Source organism: Melitaea cinxia, chromosome 7, assembly GCF_905220565.1.
Source record: "Melitaea cinxia chromosome 7, ilMelCinx1.1, whole genome shotgun sequence".
NCBI classification, from domain to species: Eukaryota; Metazoa; Arthropoda; class Insecta; order Lepidoptera; family Nymphalidae; genus Melitaea; species Melitaea cinxia.
The window spans coordinates 13,287,894-13,308,281 of record NC_059400.1 but is presented as its reverse complement, the minus strand read 5'-3'; the positions used below and the strand labels follow the sequence as shown (position 1 = coordinate 13,308,281).

At 36.6% G+C, this 20,388-nt stretch overlaps 1 protein-coding gene across 1 annotated transcript; it reads right to left on the bottom strand.

The window, feature by feature from the left end:
• Nucleotides 1–156: 156 nt before the first annotated feature.
• LOC123655394 (importin subunit alpha-7) lies at nucleotides 157–19,314 on the bottom strand. Its single transcript, XM_045591209.1, has 11 exons — nucleotides 19,111–19,314; nucleotides 13,980–14,153; nucleotides 13,536–13,748; nucleotides 7,815–8,035; nucleotides 6,474–6,583; nucleotides 5,719–5,872; nucleotides 3,718–3,922; nucleotides 2,982–3,109; nucleotides 2,464–2,630; nucleotides 1,763–1,979; nucleotides 157–608 (listed from the first exon to the last, which is right to left on the bottom strand). Exons 2-10 carry the CDS (start codon nucleotides 14,151–14,153, stop codon nucleotides 1,792–1,794), a joined length of 1,560 nt encoding a protein of 519 aa, XP_045447165.1. The 5' UTR covers nucleotides 19,111–19,314; the 3' UTR covers nucleotides 157–608; nucleotides 1,763–1,791.
• Nucleotides 19,315–20,388: the final 1,074 nt, after the last annotated feature.

The following is a 20,388-nucleotide window of genomic DNA, read 5'->3' as shown; positions in this document are numbered from 1 at the left end:
TATTTAAAATGTATCATACTACATACTAAAAGATAAAAAACGATAAATACCAAAATACAAATACACTTATAAATAAACATATACATACAATAATATATAAGTAAATACATACATATTGTTTACAGACGATTACACATTATCTAGTAAAAGCAAGTGTTTCTTTAATTTATATTTAAATTAAAAGACAGTTACATGTCATATTAGGTCTAATCAAATATACAAATAAATATAAGTATTTTCCAATGATATACATTAAAAAAAAAACATATTTTATGACATGTCATATATAAAGAAACAGTTTTATAATTCAACATAATTATTTGATCACATAAAAAAAATTAGGGTCGAAAATTTTATACATCAATTGCCTACAAACGTATTGTCAGTAATATTTCATTTTGAAAGTGAGTCAGGTATCATTAATTCGTTATCTACAATAGCAAAACGAAAATAGGCGAGGTTAATTTTTTTTTTTCATTAATTTGCGATATAAATTAATATAATGTTCTAAACTACTGCATAATAAGTGCAAAATATAGTTACTCTGAAGTAGGTAGTTTATACACCAGTTATACAGTGATTATATTCACTGGTATCTGGAAAGGCATCTGAAAGAAACAATTTACAATTATAGAACATAAAACACATTTCAATTCAGTGAACTTTATTACACACAAACCAAGAATTAAGACATCAACTATCTATTATTCATTTAAGGCACAATATTCGATGGCTCCTAAGTATACTGAGTCAACTCTACTTTTAATAACTTTATTTTTTTTCTTACATAGGTAGATAGGAAATCAAGTAAATGTTATTAATATCTTAAAAAATTAAGTTATCAAAAGTTGTTAGTTGACTCAGTATACTTAGGAGCCATCGATATATAGAATGAAAATTAAAATTTCCATTTGGGAACTAATTACAATTAATATTTTTGACGTGACAACGTCTTATAAATTGGTTTGCCGGGTGACACTTCAAGAAACTGCGTTACGCTCCGCTCACGTTATGCGCTCACAATGAGAGCGAGTGAGAGGCACGCGTCCCTTCCACTCGGGCATGGCTAGCCCGCCTAAGAGCGAGAGAGACAGACATAAAAAGTGAATGAAATTCAGTGCGAGATTCTTTGTATAAATTAATGTTTTAAATATAATTCTTTGTATAAATAAATGTTTTAAATTGTTACTATTATTTCATCCTTCTTCCTACTATACGAATGAATATTCAATTCATTAAAATTATTTTACCACTCAAAGTCGTTGTCACGTAAAACTTTCGCCCGTATACCGACTTTACAGGCAACCAATTTTTTTTATTTTATTATATTTAAGACATATAAACATCTATAAGACATTGGGTCTAAATCAAAAGACAAATTTAAAATCTTTTCCTTTTAGATGAAGAGAAATCGAACAAAAGAAGAAACCTTAAGTAGAATTTAGAAAATGAGCTAGGGCATAGAATGAATTTCCTGCTCGAAATCTGTACTATCCCGACTTAGGAAGTACCTCAACCTTACAGAAGATCATAGCTAGATAATACTGCTCGCAAGCAGGGCAATGTTGCGTTCCTGTGGTGAGTAAGGTGTCCAGGGCTTCTGGGCCCGGAGGTCGACTACGCGCTTGCGATACTTCTGGTGTTGCAAGCATCCATAGGCTATGGCAATCGCTTACTATCAAGTGAGCCATATGCTTGTCAGCTAAACTATATATAAACCCTATATTATATATGTGTAAAAATAAAAAATAAAAATACTAACTGCACAGTGATTCAACAGAAGCATAGTGTTCAGAACTGGTAACCGCCCATAGGTACAGACTGGTCAGTGTTGAAGGTGAATTGTCCACTCGAGGAGACGTCCGGAGCCACCCTACCATCCTCGTTCTCTGAACCAAAGTAGTTCTCGATTATCTCGAACGATTTCTGATATATGTCGAGGTTTTCATGTGACTGTAGAAATTCAATTTTGTCCACACCTGAAATTAATTTTATTCATATATTGTTTATGTACTACTTAGGTAATGGTAGTAACCGTTACCTAAAAACAATTCACTGTTTGATATAAATATCCTATTAATGAGAAAGACTCATTCAGGCGTTTCATGCAAATTCAAATATCAATGTTGAGTTAGAATAAAACATGATGATATTAATCTTATTTATAAAATTCTTATGTCACAATGTTAGTTACTATATTCTTCCGAAAGGACTGGACAGAAATTTTGTGTGCATATTGGGTAGGTCTGAGAACAGACCAACATCTGTTTTTTATACTTCTAAATAATTAGGGTGACCCATCTCTAAATATTTCTTTTTTATTTTTTTTGACGAAATTTTAATTTTATTATGATTTGGCATTGAAAAATACATACAACCCAAAATTTTCTGAGACTATCCTAAAGTACTGAGAATGAAAAATTTAATATATCGTGTCCCAATGACATTAAGTAATTGTCTTACCAAAGCATTCCTCAATTAACACAGCATATGGGTTGTAACGTTGGTCCGCCTGTTGTCCTGCCTTCAATATATTTTCAAGTCCATTTAGTGCTACTTGAACCGTCTTCGTATCGGTTAACGTCAATAGATCACAGAGAGGGGGTATACAACCTTGTTCTACTAAATAACTGTAAAACAAAGAAATAAAAGGAAAATTACATAAAGTACAATTAATTCTATGATTTATAATAGAATTAATTCTTATACTTTTTGGTATATTAGGATATATTACTCATTAACAAATCAGTTTGATACTTGAAAAATAAATCCTATATTTACACACAGAGAGTAATTTTTACAGTTATATCTAAATAAAACTGACAAAATTTGCTTGAACTTCATGAAATCACTATTACATTACGCTCTACAAGCTTGTCTACTGTCAACTTTTTTTCAATATATTTTTTTAAATTATTGATTTTTTCAATATATTTATTTTATATGATCATCATATTATGATATTTAATAAACTAAATTACCTTATTTGCGCATGTGTTCCACCGCTGGTAGCATTAGTTATCGCCCAAGCTGCTTCTTTCCTTGTTTTAAATTCTGCATTCCTTAAAATGTCTATCAATGTTGGGAAAATGTTAGCATCTATGACTGCCTGTAAAAGAAATTTTGTATAGAACTTTATTATAGGTAGGTTATTTATTAAATAATAATATTAAATTGAAAAAGTCCAATAACATTATTATATTAACTAATACAAACTATAATTCATAAAATATAATTGGAAATATCAAATAGTCATCAACGCAGTCGAGGATACAACACAGTTGAAGACACAATACAGTCGAAAATACGAAACCATGGGGAATGCGTTACCGTTACGATGCTTCACAGTCAAGATATAACAGTCGTAAATATACGTACAATAAAATACTATAATAGAGTTTTGATTTATTATAGACAAATACAACAGTCAGCGCTAGTACAAAGAAGCCGTCACAGTAGCGGTCACAGTAGCGGTCGCAGTAGCGGCCACAATAGCGGTCACAGCTGCGGTCACAGCAGCGGCCACAGCAGCGGCCACAGCAGCGGCCACAGCAGCGGTCACAGCAGCGGTCACAGCAGCGGTCACACTAGCGGTCACAGTAGCGGTCACAGTAGCGGTCGCAGTAGCGGCCACAGTAGCGGTCACAGCTGCGGTCACAGCTGCGGTCACAGCAGCGATCACAGCAGCGATCACAGCAGCGGTCGCGTCAGCCGCACCTGTATCTGCGAGGCGTTGCCGGCGGTGATGTTGGAGAGCGTCCAGCAGGCCTCCTTGCGCAGCGCCTCGGTGGAGGAGCGCAGCAGCGCCAGCAGGCTCGGCAGCGGGTTGCAGTTGAGCACGGCCTGCGTCTGCGCGTCGTTGCCCGTCACGATGTTGCCGGCCGCGCGCAGGGCCGCCGACACCACGCTGTACTTGTTGTGCCTGGGGGAGCGGCCGTTTAGCGACACATTACTTTACAGTACTTCTGTTAAACAAAACGATAATGTACAAAACGTGTATACAGTAAATGATACCGGTTACGACTCCTTGACTGAACCGAAAATGAAAACAGTTTCTTGATTATCATAGTCTACAAACTAATATAAACATTTGCATTTATACAAAAAACTAAGCCACTTAAGTCGCCACGGTACGGTACCGCACAACAGCATATGTATAAGACTGCATTACACGATTACTGCTGCACTGCATTACAGCACGGTACTGCCCGGTACAGCACGGTACTTCCAGTGATCCCAAATGTATGAAAATTATCGTACATGTACGATACTTCAAGCCTACGTACGATGTACGATCCATACCCTAGGATCGTACGCGATTTGTACGATAATTATGTCTGTCCTACCGAAATACTGAAATGCAACAATTTCTTCACAAATTATGGATTTGGAGCAACGACCTTTTTTTTTGGTCAACTGAAATTTGAAACTTCATGAAATTTTACGATAATTTGAAGCAACGACGACTTTTTTTTGGGCCGACTTTTATTATTATTATTATTTTTTTTTTTTTTGCGAACTGGCAATTGTTCAATGTAATTTATTTTTTTGGGTGTACGACAATAGGGTATTCCACTATGTTTGAAAAAGTACTTCAAAATGTTGATTTTCCAATAAAAAGCCAGAAAAAAAATATTTCGGCAAAATAAACACGCTTTCATACCATAAAATTAAATGATATTTTAAACCTTTTTTATTTCCGCGAAAACGCTTTCAGCCATTTGGTGACGTAATATGATTAATAACAAAAGTCGTGTATGACGTATGTAAGACCGAACTCGTTCAACATATACTCTTTGTCGTTCAACGTTAACAGCTACAAATATTTGGTGTTTTTGTGTAAAATAATGAATTACAATAGCTATCGTTGGTGTGTAGTGTCTAGCTGTACAAATACTAGCATTAAAAAAAAACTATTAAGTCTTAATTTGGCAGTAACATAAGGAATAAAACATAACCTAATACTTTCTAACATTATTTTTCAAATTAGGTATACCTGGCCCTTACAAAAAAAAAAAAAAAAACAGTATAATATAACAAGTAATACTTACAAAGTTTTAACATTCCGAAATTCGACAGAACAGAAGTTTGCGAAAAACTTTGCAATCATCATTGAATCAATTTTTAGCAGATTCGTACTATTTGCTTTTACGAAATCTTTTTGCATTTTTAATAAATAATAAATAGGTACGAATTAAATGCACTAACGAAAGAACACAACTATTACTCCTTGAAGTTAAAGTTGATAGATATGTACCTAGCTGTTTACAGCACTGACAGAATTTAGTTATTGTCCGTATGACGTCATACCATCTTGGGTCGTGTTTTAGGTCACGTGATATACGACTTTTAATTTCAATATATTAAAACAATAATGTGCTTTAATGATTCCAAATCAGAATATTTAAGTGTATTTCTACATACATTTTAATTTTAATGAAATTTTATAAAAAAAAATTCACTACCAAAAGTACCCTATTGTTCCGAAAGTACAATAATTTCACGGCACTTTGTCGATCAGACGGGTAAAAATTTCTGGTAACACTGGGTACTTGACAGTACCACAAGAACGTATACGGTACCGCACTATATTGCATGTTACTACACGGTATCGCACGATACCGCGCGGTACTGCACGGCGTTGGATGGTACGATATTACACGGTACTTCACGATAGTGCACAGCGCGGTGCGGTGCAGCACAGTGGGTGACACTGACATGAGCAGCTCCACGAGGCGGCGACACACGCCCGCGTCGATGACGGCCTGGATCTTCTCGTTGGGCCCGTCCGACATGTAGGACAGCGCCCAGCACGCGTCGCTCAACACGTCCGCGTCGGTGTGGTGAAGCAGGCGCGCCAGCACAGGGATGCCTGACACACACACGCACACATCATCATCATTACAGCCTATACAGTCCACTGCTGGACATAGGCCTCCACAAGTTTACGCCAAAAATAACGTGAACTCATGTGTTTTGCCCATAGTCACCACGCTGGGCAGGCGGGTTTGTGACCGCAGTACGGGCTTTGTCGCACCGAAGACGCTGCTGCCCGTCTTCGGCCTGTGTATTTCAAAGCCAGCAGTTGGATGGTTATCCCGCCATCGGTCGGCTTCTTAAGTTCCAAGGTGGTTGTGGAACCTTGTTATCCCTTGTCGCCTCTTACGACACCCACGGGAAGAGAGGGGGTAGCTAAATTCTTTAGTGCCAAGTTAAGTTTTTTACGATTCTGTTTGAGTCAAAATTAAACAAAAATAAAATAAAATGATATTTAAAACATATAGTTAGTTTATCGAAAATAAAAAATATAGTATCATATTTGTAGAAACCAGCAAGGCCATATTGCAAATATCTGTTGGTATGTATATTTTAAAGGTATATCTCACGATTACAAATTCAATACGAGTGCGACTTTGAGTGTAATTTTGAAAATAAAAATATTAAATATATATAGTTATTATAATATACTTTACCTGGAGCGACAGCTTCAAAGTTCGTTGGTGGATTTTTGCCTCTACATAAGTTTGATAACGTCCAAACAGCATTTCTTGTCATAGATAATCTTGAATATTTGTTTAATATACTGCAAACAAAAATATTTACACTAAGAAATATGTTTGTATTTTATGTTACAAATAAATTATATATATATATATATATATATATATATATATATATATATATATATATATATATATATATATATATATATATATATATAAGTACACTTCAAAACGACCTAAATTTAATTTTGTAATTTTGCTTTTTTTAATAATTTAGTCAAAGAAAAACAAAAACAATCAAATAATACAACTTCAAAGTAGTGTTGTGCTTCTGTGGGGAGTGAGGCAGCCATAGTTTTTGGGTAGAAGTTGAGGGTATGTTTGGCAATGAGTTCTACTTTTTATTAGGCAGACGATTATTATACGACACTTATATACCTCTCTAGTTGTATAAAAATAAAAAAGACCTGCTCCCTCCCACCTCCAGCGATGTTTTTAAGGCCGGGAGGACCAACGTAACAAACGACACAGCCGTGTTTTGTACGCTAATACGGTAAAATGACTTCAAAATGGTCTTGCTTTCCCCTCCACCGTACATGTAACTATCAAGTCATTTAACTAAATTTTCAATAGAGATGATATGCAATACAAAACTGCATCCTCCGGTTTTGTACATTAATTGATTTTGTTCACTTTTTTTTACAAATTCGTTTTTTTAATTAAAATCAAGAAGGTAGGCTTCAAACGCAGTTTTGGATTATTATTTTACAAATAAAAAATATATTTATTTTAATGATTTGAATATAGTTAACAGCAAGCTGTCGTCGGTCCGAAATCTGCATCGTAACTTCTGCAGAAAATAATCATCAAGAAACTCAACAGTTACTCCTTAAAAAACTGTACTTCCCTCCACGCCTCTCATTATCGAAGCAATTTTAAAGAAGTTCCTTTGACGTGAATCTTCAGGAGCTGTGATGTGACGCTCGCATTTGCTCACTCACTCACACGCACTCACCTGCAGTCAAACTCCCAGTCACTCAACACACTCGTACACACACGGCACTCACTCGAGCAGCGGCGGCAGCAGGCCGGCGGCGAGCACCGCGTCGCGGCAGCGCGCCGAGTCGCCCGCCACGTTGCCCAGCGCCCACACACTCACACACACACTCGTACACAGACGGCACTCACTCGAGCAGCGGCGGCAGCAGGCCGGCGGCGAGCACCGCGTCGCGGCAGCGCGCCGAGTCGCCCGCCACGTTGCCCAGCGCCCACACACACTCACACACACACTCGTACACACACGGCACTCACTCCAGCAGCGGCGGCAGCAGGCCGGCGGCGAGCACCGCGTCGCGGCAGCGCGCCGAGTCGCCCGCCACGTTGCCCAGCGCCCACACGGCCTGCTCGCGCACGTCGTCGGGCGCGCCGGCCGCCAGCGCCACCAGCACGGGCACGGCGCCGCACTCCACCACCACTCGCGTCTGCTCCGACGAGCCCGACGCGATGTTCGTAAGCGCCCACGCCGCCTCGAACTGCAATACACACATGTCGTCCTCACACCTGGACTCCCCTATAGAGGACCATTTTCTAAGAGGTGTTCGTCAGGCCCCCGCTGCCACGAATTGAAATCGAACACCTTACATATTATACGAAAACCGCCTCTTAGTCCTTGAGTTCCATTAGGGGACCGTTTTCTAAGTGGCACTTTGAATCACCTTTGAACCGAAAACTCAATAAACCCGAATAACATATACCTGATTAAAAAAAGAAACCAACTCAGTAAAACTTTCATTTTTGGTCTCAGTGAAAATATCAGACTTAACAAACATTTATACAACTGAAGAGGATAAACAATATCTAGGTCGAACTAATTCATCACTTCAGCCTGTCGCCGTCCACTGCTGAACATAGGCCAAAAATGGCGTGAACTCATGTGTGTTGCCCATAGTCACCACGCAGGGCAGGTGGGTTGTTGACCGCAGGGCTGGCTTTGTCGCACTGAAGACGCTGCTGCCCGTCTTTGGCCTGTGTATTTCAAAGCCAGCAGTTAGATAGTTATCCCGCCATCGGTCGGCTTTGTAAGTTCCAAGGGAATAGTGGAACTGTGTTATCCCTTAGTCACCTCTTACGACACCCGAGCTTTCGATTTCAGGATTGAAAAAAAAGTCATACTCTTAATTTACAATATAAAAGTGCTATTTAAATAGGCTATCGCTGCGGTAACGCAATGTACGCTACATTAACGCTGATCGAATATTGGAGAAATGTTAACGTTGGATTGTTGTAACGTATATTTTTATCCTTCGTTCATTCTCTTAACAATTATTTCGTTTCGTCGAATTGCTATTATTCATTGCTAGGCGTTTCGCTATTAGCGTATTTCGTGTGACGTAGGGCTGCGTAACCAACCATTGGTGAGATCCGCGGTGTAGATTAGGCTCAGCACTATATAAGCGCTGGTGCTGTGCGGCTCCTTCCTTTTCCTTTGTCATCAGGCTCGGTCAGGTTCAGGGTGCGATTTTGTTGGGTGAGTTGTTGTAATATTAAATACTTTTATTTAATTTTAATTACTAACTTATTTTTTGTTTTAATTGCGAATATGTGTGTAGATTGTGTGTTAGATTATTATTTTTTTTTGCTCTAGTTTATTATTTTATTAAATTAAATTATTGTAAAATGTTAGGATGTGCTTGTCTTTGTGGGCCATTTCCGTGTCAACCCAGAGACGTTGAGGGTTGACTACGGAAGGGCTCACTTTCTGGTGTGACCTTCCAGGGTCCTTGGCGTGGCGGACACGTGCGGTGCCGTTGTTGCCGGTGATACCACGTGGCAGGATTTTGTAGGTTGGCTGCTAGGACCCCAACATCTACGATAAAGAACTGCTCAACCTTTTCGATCCTTCTTGTGGCTTGTGCTGTGCTGGAGCACGGATCAGCATCGGGATTCTTCTCTCTGGCCGAGCAAAGTTTTTTTTACCCCGGCTGACATGGTGATGGAAATGGTGTCGTGGAGTTTGGACAACTGAACTCGAGTGACTGGCGAGTGATCATCCAGGGAGTTTCTGCGGAGCCAGGTGACACGGAGACCCGCTATGATAAGTGACCACAGTTAACCTCCACCCACGTGTCAGAAATAATTCGAACCCGCAGTGTAGTTTAAATTAATATTAGATTAATCAAAAATGTATTTCGGTCCATAGTGTAGATTTAAAATAATTTCGCGTTGTGTTACACTCGTTCGTTTAATCCATAAAAGGAAGATAAAGTTGTTTGTTCATTCAAATTTGTATTAAGCTTAAAATTGTGTTTCCTTGTATTAAATTACTTTCTACATTAGTCTAATTTAATTTTGTTCTCCAATACAATCTGATCGCAAACTTTTTTTAAATAAATATTTACCTCTCTGTTATTTAGTTCGTTGCGTTAAGAAAGAATTAATATTCTCCTATTCTATGCTCTTTTAATTTAATTACATTTACATATATTCATTACATATTTTTTTAACGCGCGACAGTGGCGCCAAACGTGGGGCTTAACTGTGGTGTTGTTAAGTATTTTAAGATATTAAAATACGTAAGTAACGCACTTAAAATACTTATAAATACACAGTACATACGTACGAGAGCACAATTTTTAAATATCAGGCCAATAAAGTTAGGGGCAATTTGCTGATGGCAAGTCAGGTAGTTCAGCCTATTGCAGTCTACTGCTTGACATAAGCCTCTTCAAGTTCGCGCCAGACATCCCAAGTTTCCGCAATCCTCATCCAGCCTACACCGGCAATCTTACGTGGATCGTCGCGTCGGTCCAGCGGACCGAAAGACGTCTCACACTGCGTTTGCCAACACGCGGTCTCCACTCCAGGATACGTCTGAGTGCAGACCAACGTGCAGAGGTGACCAGTCCACTGCTAATACTATGATATGTGTTAATTTGCTTATACTATGGGCTATGTCGGTTACTTTCGTTCTCTCGTGGATAGTCTCATTTCTAATCCTATGTTTGAGAGGAACCCCAAGCGTAGCCCGTTCCATTGCACGTTGAGCGACTTTAAACTAGTGGACAAGTCCCTTCGTCAGCGTCTATGTCTTTTGGCTCCATATGTTAACACAGACAGGACGCATGACTTGAAGACTTTTGTCTTCAAGCATTGCCGAATCTTCGAAGTGAAGACTCAACGAAGACTGACAAACGCCGCCCAGCTACACTGAATTCTCCTATCGGCCTCCTTCTAAAAGTTGTTGCGGCCTAGTTGGATGGTATGGCCGTTTATTTTTTGGAACGAAGTTCCTTACGGCAGGCTTGACATTTGGCTGAGCGACCGAACTGAAAAAAATATGATACTAAAACCGTAAGAAAAATATATAACAGAAGTGACGTAATATCAATCACACGACTGTATAACATGGCGTTTGTAAAATTAAAATATTACTAGTAAACTTTTTTAAATTATTTATGTAATTTTATACTGTCGACAAAAATAAATAAAGACATATGTTTTTTTTTATTTCACTGAATAGTTTAAATTATTATTATTATTATTATTTTATTTTACGGTATTTGTTATTTTTAAAAAAACTAATTTTCCTAAATACTTCTATGTCCTTAATTAAAAACCAATCAACAAAACTAAAAACAAAAACCAAGAACTAGGAAATATATATAAAATTCAACATTTTTTTTTTCAAATTTTGTTGCTTCTATACTGTCCGAAGGAACTTCGTTCCTACCTGGTGTCCCATGACGCCACATTTTTTTTTTGTATCGCAGTGGAACCCATTTACAGGTGATATCCTGGACACCCGAGTAGGCACTCCTAGACCGTATGTCGTAGCACTTGGGGGTGCAATACCGAGCAAATCCCCGCGGGAGCCTTCAGTCGCTTTAATTGGAGGATCCCGGATCTGCAGTCAACAGGATCCCTCCAGCGACAGGCAACCTCGGCGAAAAGGCCAAACTTCTCCACCATGGGAACTGTCCGGCTCACCTCTGAACAATCCCGACGACGTCGAGTCTAGCAGGACCTGGTTCCCATCCTGGTCCGTGGTTAGTATCGGTATGACTTGGTGTTAAACATAACTTTCGTTTGTCCAAGGTCATTTGGGATAGCTCATCTAACGTCTCCGCAAAAATGACGATATGATGAACGTCAACGAAACGAAGGTGCTAGATGTATCCGCCGTTGACGTCTCCCCCCCCCCCTCTTTAGGTCTTAAAGGACATCCTCCAGCGCAGTGGTCAACAGTTTCGGCGGCATTACATTCTCCTATCTCCCGTAACCTCATCCCCCGCGACAAAGGAAAATGGGTCTCGTTCACTGGTCCTGGATATGAACGGTCATCGTCGCCGCGTCATACATACATCTCAGTACCTCAATATATCTTCAGTCGTGAAAACTTCAGCCAAAGTGTATCAAGATACAGTCTTGGATCATGTTGTGAAACTTCTAACACTTTTTAAAAATATACCGTGGACTTTCCAGCAGAACTCTGCACATGGTCACAAGGCACGAACTACCCAAGCCTGGCTTGAAACCAACGTTCCGGACTTTACAAGAGTTGAAGACTGGCCCTCATCTAGCCCAGACCTCAACCCTTTAGACTTCAAATTATGGTCAGTTTTAGAGGACATGGCCTGCTCTAAACGACACGGCGACATTCTCTTAAAAATCTTTGGAGCAAGCAGTAGCGAAATTTCCGTGCGTAAATCCATAGATTCGTGGCCAAACAGTTTAAAGGCTTGTATAAAAGCTGAAGGTAGCCATTTCGAATAGATTTTTTTTTTTTTGCTGAGACGTTAATAAATATGTAGGTATAAATGGGTTCGAACATTTTTGTATGGAGCCTGGCATATCTAGCCGCCGCCATCTTGATTTTTTTTCAAAATTTCCGAGCACAATCATTACAGCCTATACAGTCCACTGCTGGACATAGGCCTCCACAAGTTTACGCCAAAAATAACGTGAACTCATGTGTTTTGCCCATAGTCACCACGCTGGGCAGGCGGGTTGGTGACCGCAGTACTGGCTTTGTCGCACCGAAGACGCTGCTGCCCGTCTTCGACCTGTGTATTTCAAAGCCAGCAGTTGAATGGTTATCCCGCCATCGGTCGGCTTCTTAAGTTCCAAGGTGGTTGTGGAACCTTGTTATCCCTTAGTCGCCTCTTACGACACCCACGGGAAGAGAGGGGGTGGCTAAATTCTTTAGTGCCGTAGCCACAGAGCACAATTCCGAGCACGATAAAAGTGGTATATTTGGATAGAGGCCACTTATACAAAATAAAAATATTATATAACATGGTATCCTAAAGTGTCACGTTTCCGAGACATTTGGAAGTAAAGATCGCCATTTGTGTCCAAAGGTGATCATTGAAAATCGATTTATTACGCGTGTGTGATCACTCCATTGTCTTCAAATATTAGCAGTCAAAAATAAATCAGCTGTTCTATACAAAAGCTCCAACCTCCACGACCGAAGGTATGAATCAGGTTTATTTGAGACTATCCTATCGAGTCCAAATAAAACATGTTATTCTGATGTATAAGCTAAATTATTTCTCTTTAAAAGAAAAGAAAATATTTTGGGACAACTTGTATACCTGGGAACTAAAATTTGAAGACGATGGAATGCACATAACACGCGTAATTACTAAATTTTCAATGATCGCCTTTGGACTCATATGGCGATCTTTACTTCTAAATATCTCGGAAACGTGACACTTTAGGATACCATGTTATATAACATTTTTTGTTTGTATAAGTATCCTTTATCCAAATACACCACTTTTATCGTGCTCGGAAATTTTGAAAAAAAAACAAGATGGCGGCGGCTAGAAATGCCACAAAGGTTCGTACCCCTTTTAATAATATTACATTACTTCATTAAAAAAAAATGCATTTTCATTTGTAACAGAACTTATGGCTGGACTAGGTAGTATTTACTATTCTAATTGCCAGGAAGAAATTATCACAGAGTTTCACAACAGCTATATTTGTAATGGTAACTATACTAACGTAATATGTGTGTAGTCGTACCTGTAATGTGGGGTTAGCACTATTTGTTAGAAATTCAACGAATTTAGGAACTATTCCAGTCCGTATCACTTCATCAATAGGAGGATTGGGTTCCCGACTTAGAAGTTTCCTAAACTTCTGTGTTGCTAAAACTTGTTCCTGTGGGTTGTCGCCATAGAGTGCGGCTACCATTTCCGGCGTTATGTCTTCAGACGGTGAAACAAGGAAATCCTCCTGACGAAAAAATTTTTATTAATTTTCGATTAATATATATTATATATTAATAAAATACGCTAAAATTTCTATGTCACAGCTTTTATTTTTATTATAAAAGATTATTACTTTGTACAGAAGAAAGCTTAATTATTTCAACATGCTATTATTGGAATCTGATGATGATGAAAAAATAAATTCACCCTTCTAATTTATTTTTAAATAAGGTTAAGGTTATTTAAAAAAATTTACCTGAAGAGCAATATCAGGTGCATTAGATGCAGGTAAATTCACATTTCTTCTTTTAAAAAGTTGTTGCTCCCGTTTTTGTTTTCGTAACTGTACACCTTCTTCCTCTCGCCGACGACGCAGTTCGTCAGCACTGAGACCCACATTCTTATAACGATGTTTGTGACCTGCAGACATCTATTGAGACAAATATACTAAATTAATGTTTACTTAAAATTCCATTTCTCCACTTCTTTTCTAACAAACTTTTGCAATAACAACCTTGGAAAGTAAAAGCATTGTGCTCAAAAAAACCCAGGCCCGGCGCAAAAGAAAAGTAACTCAAATTATAGGTAATAATAAGTAATGAAATACGGCATAGGAGGCATCATCGAAATCAATGGCTATATGTATGAAATTGCCATTTGAATTTTTACAGGGGTAACATGAGCAGCTGGGACTTATAGTTTAATTAAAGTGCTATCTGAAAAAACAAACAAGTAACCAAGTAACCATTGGTCGTCGGTCGAAAGCGCGACTTCTCTGTCTCATTCACACGTTGTCGGAGCCAATTACAGGCTTCTCACTACGTGCGCGAGTGCCGCGTCGCCCGCGCAGTCCATCGACAGTATTCGTTGCGATCTGTGCGTTATTTCCTGTTATTTTAAACCGATTGTACTAAAAACGACTACCTAATTGCTGTCGGCGACAAAACACATAGGTATGATTAATCGCTGTCGGCAACGAGTCACGTCAATGCGTGTCTCAACGAGTCAAGACATGTAAAGAACGATTGGCCGCTTTCATAAGGAATTATTGTGAAATTGTTACGCAACTTTGAAAGTATTGCGCAATTTTAAAATGATTATGCAACTTTAAAATTATTATTATAATATATATTAATAGCAAATTCAATATATATTAATAGCAATTTCACACATATAGCCACTGATTTCGATGATGCCCCCTATGTAATATTTAATTACTTATTTTTACCTATAGTTACATTTCTTTTGCGCTGGGCCTGGGTTTTATTCTCATACTGCATGAGCATTGTCCTTTATTTCATTATTCATCACTTTATTTTCTAGAGATTATTATAAATCTTATGAAGCATATACAAATATGTAATTTATATTAATTATTTAAACAACAATAAAAAATCTGGTGTTACGGTGTGCAAAACACTATTAATGCACACGGTTGCAGGTTCAAAACAAGCTCAGAGCAGATATTTGTATTTGTGTAAATATTAATTTCAAGTTCTGGTTCACTGACCTTGTGAAAAGCTTGTAAAACTGTACTTTAGGGTTGTCTTATAATCACCTGGTAACATTTGTTACTCTTGGTAGAGACATTATCCACTAATCAGCAATGGAATAGCATGGAAAATTAAACTAAGACTGAAGTGGCCTTTATACAAAAATTCATTTAACTAGCAATGTAAAATTTTCACTATTAATCTAATAATTGACATGTTCACAATAAAATATGTTTAACATACACATGGTCATTATGTTCCTTAAGTAGGTATATTCCACTATTCCTTAAGTAGGCAACTTAATATCTGCGTTTTGTAGTAAATGTACATATCTTACAAACTTGGTGTAGGTATCAAACCGACAAATCCTGTAGCAGAATGTAAAGAAAGGAGCCAATAGCCTAATCAAAGTTTAGTTTAGCATTTATAAAATAATAGTAGTGTGTAACAGAGGCAACTCGTCCTAAAGAGCACTGGTGCAGTGCACTCCCACTCCTAATATTACCTGTGTAATTTTAAACCCTGTATTTCTTTATATTAAATACTATACTATACTACATTAAATTATTTCTATTCCACTATGCCTATATCCAATAGTGTTTATTACGTAGATTTGGCATTAAGTTGTACGAGTGGAGCGCCAGTGATTGCGTTCCAATGAAACGAAGTTTAGTACGATTCCTAGCACTATCAGATTCAATGAGTGCAAGAGACAGGACGACGCGAAGTAAAAGATTCCATATGAGAATTAGCCTAATCTGGAACACCGCTCACGCGCGATGTTGCAGGTTCGGCCGTGCGGTGTGTGGTGTGCGGTGTGCGGTGTGCGGTGTGCGGTGTGCGGTGTGCGGTGTGCGGTGTGCGGTGTGCGGTGTGCGGTGTGCGGTGTGCGGTGTGCGGTGTGCGGTGTGCGGCGTGCGGCGTGCGGCGTGCGGCGTGCGGGGTGTGCCAAGCGCCGCGAGGATAATTTGCCTAAAACTATGCGTTGTTGCAGTTCTAATGTATACAAACAAACGTGTCGGCTTCGTCAGTTATTTGGCAGTTTTTCTTTTAAAATAAGTAATAAAAATAATTTGTACGCGACATATTGTGTTAAAAATAGAACAATACAGTGTATCTTTTATTAAAAATTATGAAAATATTCAAAATGTGCCTCGAACTAAAATTGTACTTACTACTTACTCAAAAATGGAGTACGAAAACTAAATCTTATACGCGTGTTTTTAAATCGTAACAATATTTCAAAACCCTTTGGTTGTGTGTATGTGAAGAAAGCAATAAATGATTTTGTTTTCCGTGTCTGGTGTTTGTAGGTGGCACCTGCAGTGGTGGTGAATCTGCATGGACGGAATAGATTTTCTATACAAATAAATCAAAGGTAAGCTGTAGATTTTCGGATATTTTTTTGTGAACCCCCACCAAAAAATGTCATGAGCCGCCTCTGGTGTAATATTGAAAAAAAAATTAGTGGTTAAAAATAACAAAAATTGCGTACGTACAAAGTACACATGTCAGAAGTGAAACTTCTTTGGCAAAATAATTGAAAAAAACAAATTAAGAAAAACGAATTGAAAAAAAAAACAAAAAGCCAAAGTCACGCGGTGTTCGCAGGTGGTCACGCATCTGAGTACTGACCGTGCCTGACGTTGCTTAACTTCGGTGATCGGACGAGAACCGGTGTATTCAACGGGCTATGGACGCGTGTGATCCGTAACAAAATTTACCCCTCATGCGCCTAAAGAAATTTCACTTTAAAAATTTTACTAACACTTCATGTGTTCATATTCATTTACATAAGCCCTCACTTACAAAATATTATCATAAATTTATATTCTAAATCAGGGTTCATAGAATATGTTATTGGGGACTAAAAGATTGATTAGTCATGGTACACATATTTGAACTTTAAAAATATTCTGATTCTAATTTATATATTTCCATTGTCCTAGTAGATTTCCGCACCATGCCTCGTGGAGTCATAAAGCAGTTGGTTGCAATTGTCATCATAAATAACTAAAAGTAATTGTTATTTATAGTGGGAAATATATACAGCAATCCACAGTAGAGCCGAGTGGTAGTTTGAGATTCTCCTGTATTGTTGTAAGATTTTACAGACTGAATCAATCAATAAGTCAAAAATGCTAACCAAGACATCAACATTAACCTTTTCTATGTATACTGATTAACTTAATTATAAAAAAAATTCTTATCTTTTAGATAAATAATCTAATTTGTATAGCAGGACAGTATGACATTATAGGTCTATGTAAGTGTTAAGATAAGTAGTATGACAAGAGAAATGTATTATATTTTTATAGATTGTAAACTTATGATGAATCATCAATACATAAAATAAAAATGTAACAGATCGCTGTCTGTACATGGAAGATATATGAAAAAAAAAAAATTATTGGGAACTTTATCAACGCAAGTAGCATAGCAATGATTGTTAGAATTTTTGTCTGTTTGTCTGTGTGTTTGAGCATGCTAATCTTAAAACGGCTCATCCGATTTAGATGTGGTTTTCAGCGTTATATTGTGGTAAGCTTCACTTAACATTTAGTGTTTGTTTCATGTCAATCTATTCATAAATAAAAAAGAAATGCCAATTTAAAGAAATACGTTTAACATGTAGTCACTATTCCACTATTTATGTGGATGTAGTCGCGAGCACAGCTAGTATATATATATATATATATATATTATTTCAGTAGTATTCATTGACAAGAAAATTTCGCATTTTTAAATTACTCATATTTAAATTAATTTAAATTTCTTTAGTGACACTCAGACAAGTTTTAATAAAGATGTGTTTATTACTGCTAGTATTTTGCTAGAAAGAAGTATATGTGAATAAGCAATATAATTTCATTACTATGTACAATGACCACTCTGTAATGCTACAATATTTTGTATTGCAGAAGTTACAGAAAAATATAATTTTTTAACTACTTTTTTCTTAGGTATTATTATAAGAAAAATGAATATCATATAGTCAGTCTAATCATTAGAGAACGAACCACCAACATTTTTGATTTTTAACAAGCTGTGCCCGGTGGTTTCATAAGTGTTAATTTGAGAAAAATTGTGAGATTAGCATGTTTAAACATACAAATAAACAAATTTTACACTTTAATAATGTAAGTATAGATAAAACTTAACACATACTTAGTAGAATAAATATTTTTATTTTTTTTTATATTTTAGTTTCCTACGTGGTGATTTGGAAATATGTATAATACTGTAAAATTTTGTAATATTGACTTATTTGAATTGACTAATCTTATCTTATTTTCACCATTTTCTCATGTAAATAGACAATCAAATAGTGTAAATATTATAATATATGGTTATAAAATTTGTAAGCAATTAGGGAAAAGGAATAAAATGTGACTGTAACCAAATCTAGACTAAATATTTTAAAAATTCTAAAAAAAAAAAAACGAAATAAATTATTTATTATAATACCAAGAAATGTAAGAAATTAAGTTCGTTTTGTAACAAATTATCTACAAAATCTCGTAAGGTGAGAGAAGTTATAGCAGTCTAATTTAGAACACCGAGTATTAACCTTAATAATCATTAAAATCTTATTCGAACACATATAAACTTTATACAAAGAAAGAAAAAAGGTTCGTAACTAATGTCACTTTAGTTATTTAATTTTAAACAAGTAAAATATAAATAGGCAATGAAAAAACCAATTTATACTTTCCTACAACGCCAAATATTTTGCATAATAGTGTACGATAATGTTATTTATTGTTTAAAACGAGGAAAACACATGAAATACAGCACAATCAATGTACACATTGTTGAGATTAAAATCCAATAAGAATATTCAATAATATGTTACGCTATGGCTATATATTTATAAATAAAGTAAATACTCACGATGTAAACTAATATTAATACAAAAATAACCCAAACTCAATCCACCATCTATTACTCAAATTTTCTATTCCAATTTACTTTAATAAAGATCACGTCATAGAACGGAAATTACTTTTTAATAGTTAAAATGCAGTTTTTGCAATGGATTCCAATTAAATGTATTTTTAAACTTAGTACACACAACAGCCAAATCGCTTGAGTTGAGAATTATAGGTAAGTTGATAAATTTTACTTGGCAACTCAAGCATAAACCGTGCGTATTGAAATTGGAAGTTGGTCAAGTTGGATACTGGCCTTAAAAATTATTACGTTACGAGACCAATCCTTCATAATATAAGGTAGCATTTAAGTAATAAGTAAATTATAAAAAACCATAAACACTACCAACAAATTTTTATCACATTCGAATCATGTGAATATTTATTAATCATCGAATAAGTCGTATTATCTTTTAAATTTGATTAAATTAGTCTGAAAAGGAATGGTGGATTTAGAATAATTCGCTTGCAGCTGATACTGCTACGGACTACTACTAAAAATGATCAAATCATTCGAAATCATATTGCATGAATTACTGTTGTCTTCTGATGGATTTTTGTAAAAGGCACACCAGCTGTCTCCTCATTGATATTTTAAAAAAAATCGTAGTTGAAATCAAATTAAAATTAAATCAAAATGATCAAAACTGACCTTGGCAATTAGTGTATATTATTTTACAAAACCATTTTTCAATTTCGCAGTAGGTAGGAAGAAATTTTTAACTGACTAAAAATATAAGTTTAAGGTTTTTATTCGTTTTCTCTTGCTCTACCTATATAAAGCATATCCTTCTTGGAAAACGATGCTGCTCAAATGCAAGCACGGAGATTAAAGAGGAAAGTATATATACTGAAAATTTTGACAGTTAAATAGAGAATTTATAATTTTATACCAATCCTGGTGGAAAATACTATTCAGCAATCTCTTAAGCCTGAAAAGTCTTAGCTGTACAGTAGGCAACGTAATTTTAAAGATTTTATGAAAAAAATTAAGATGATAAGTGAACAATTTTGAATATAGGAAATTTCAAACATTTCTGGTTGCCCTTTTTTTCAAATTCAGATAAACATGACAATATTGAAATCTTACGGAAAAATTGTTCATAATATTTATGTGTATCATAAATATCATATTTACGAGCCCTTGAGTGGACCGCGTGTTGACAAACGCATTGGGGGATGCCCTTCGGCCTGCTAGACCGACCGGTGGCTGGATTAGGAAAACCGGGATAATTGGCGC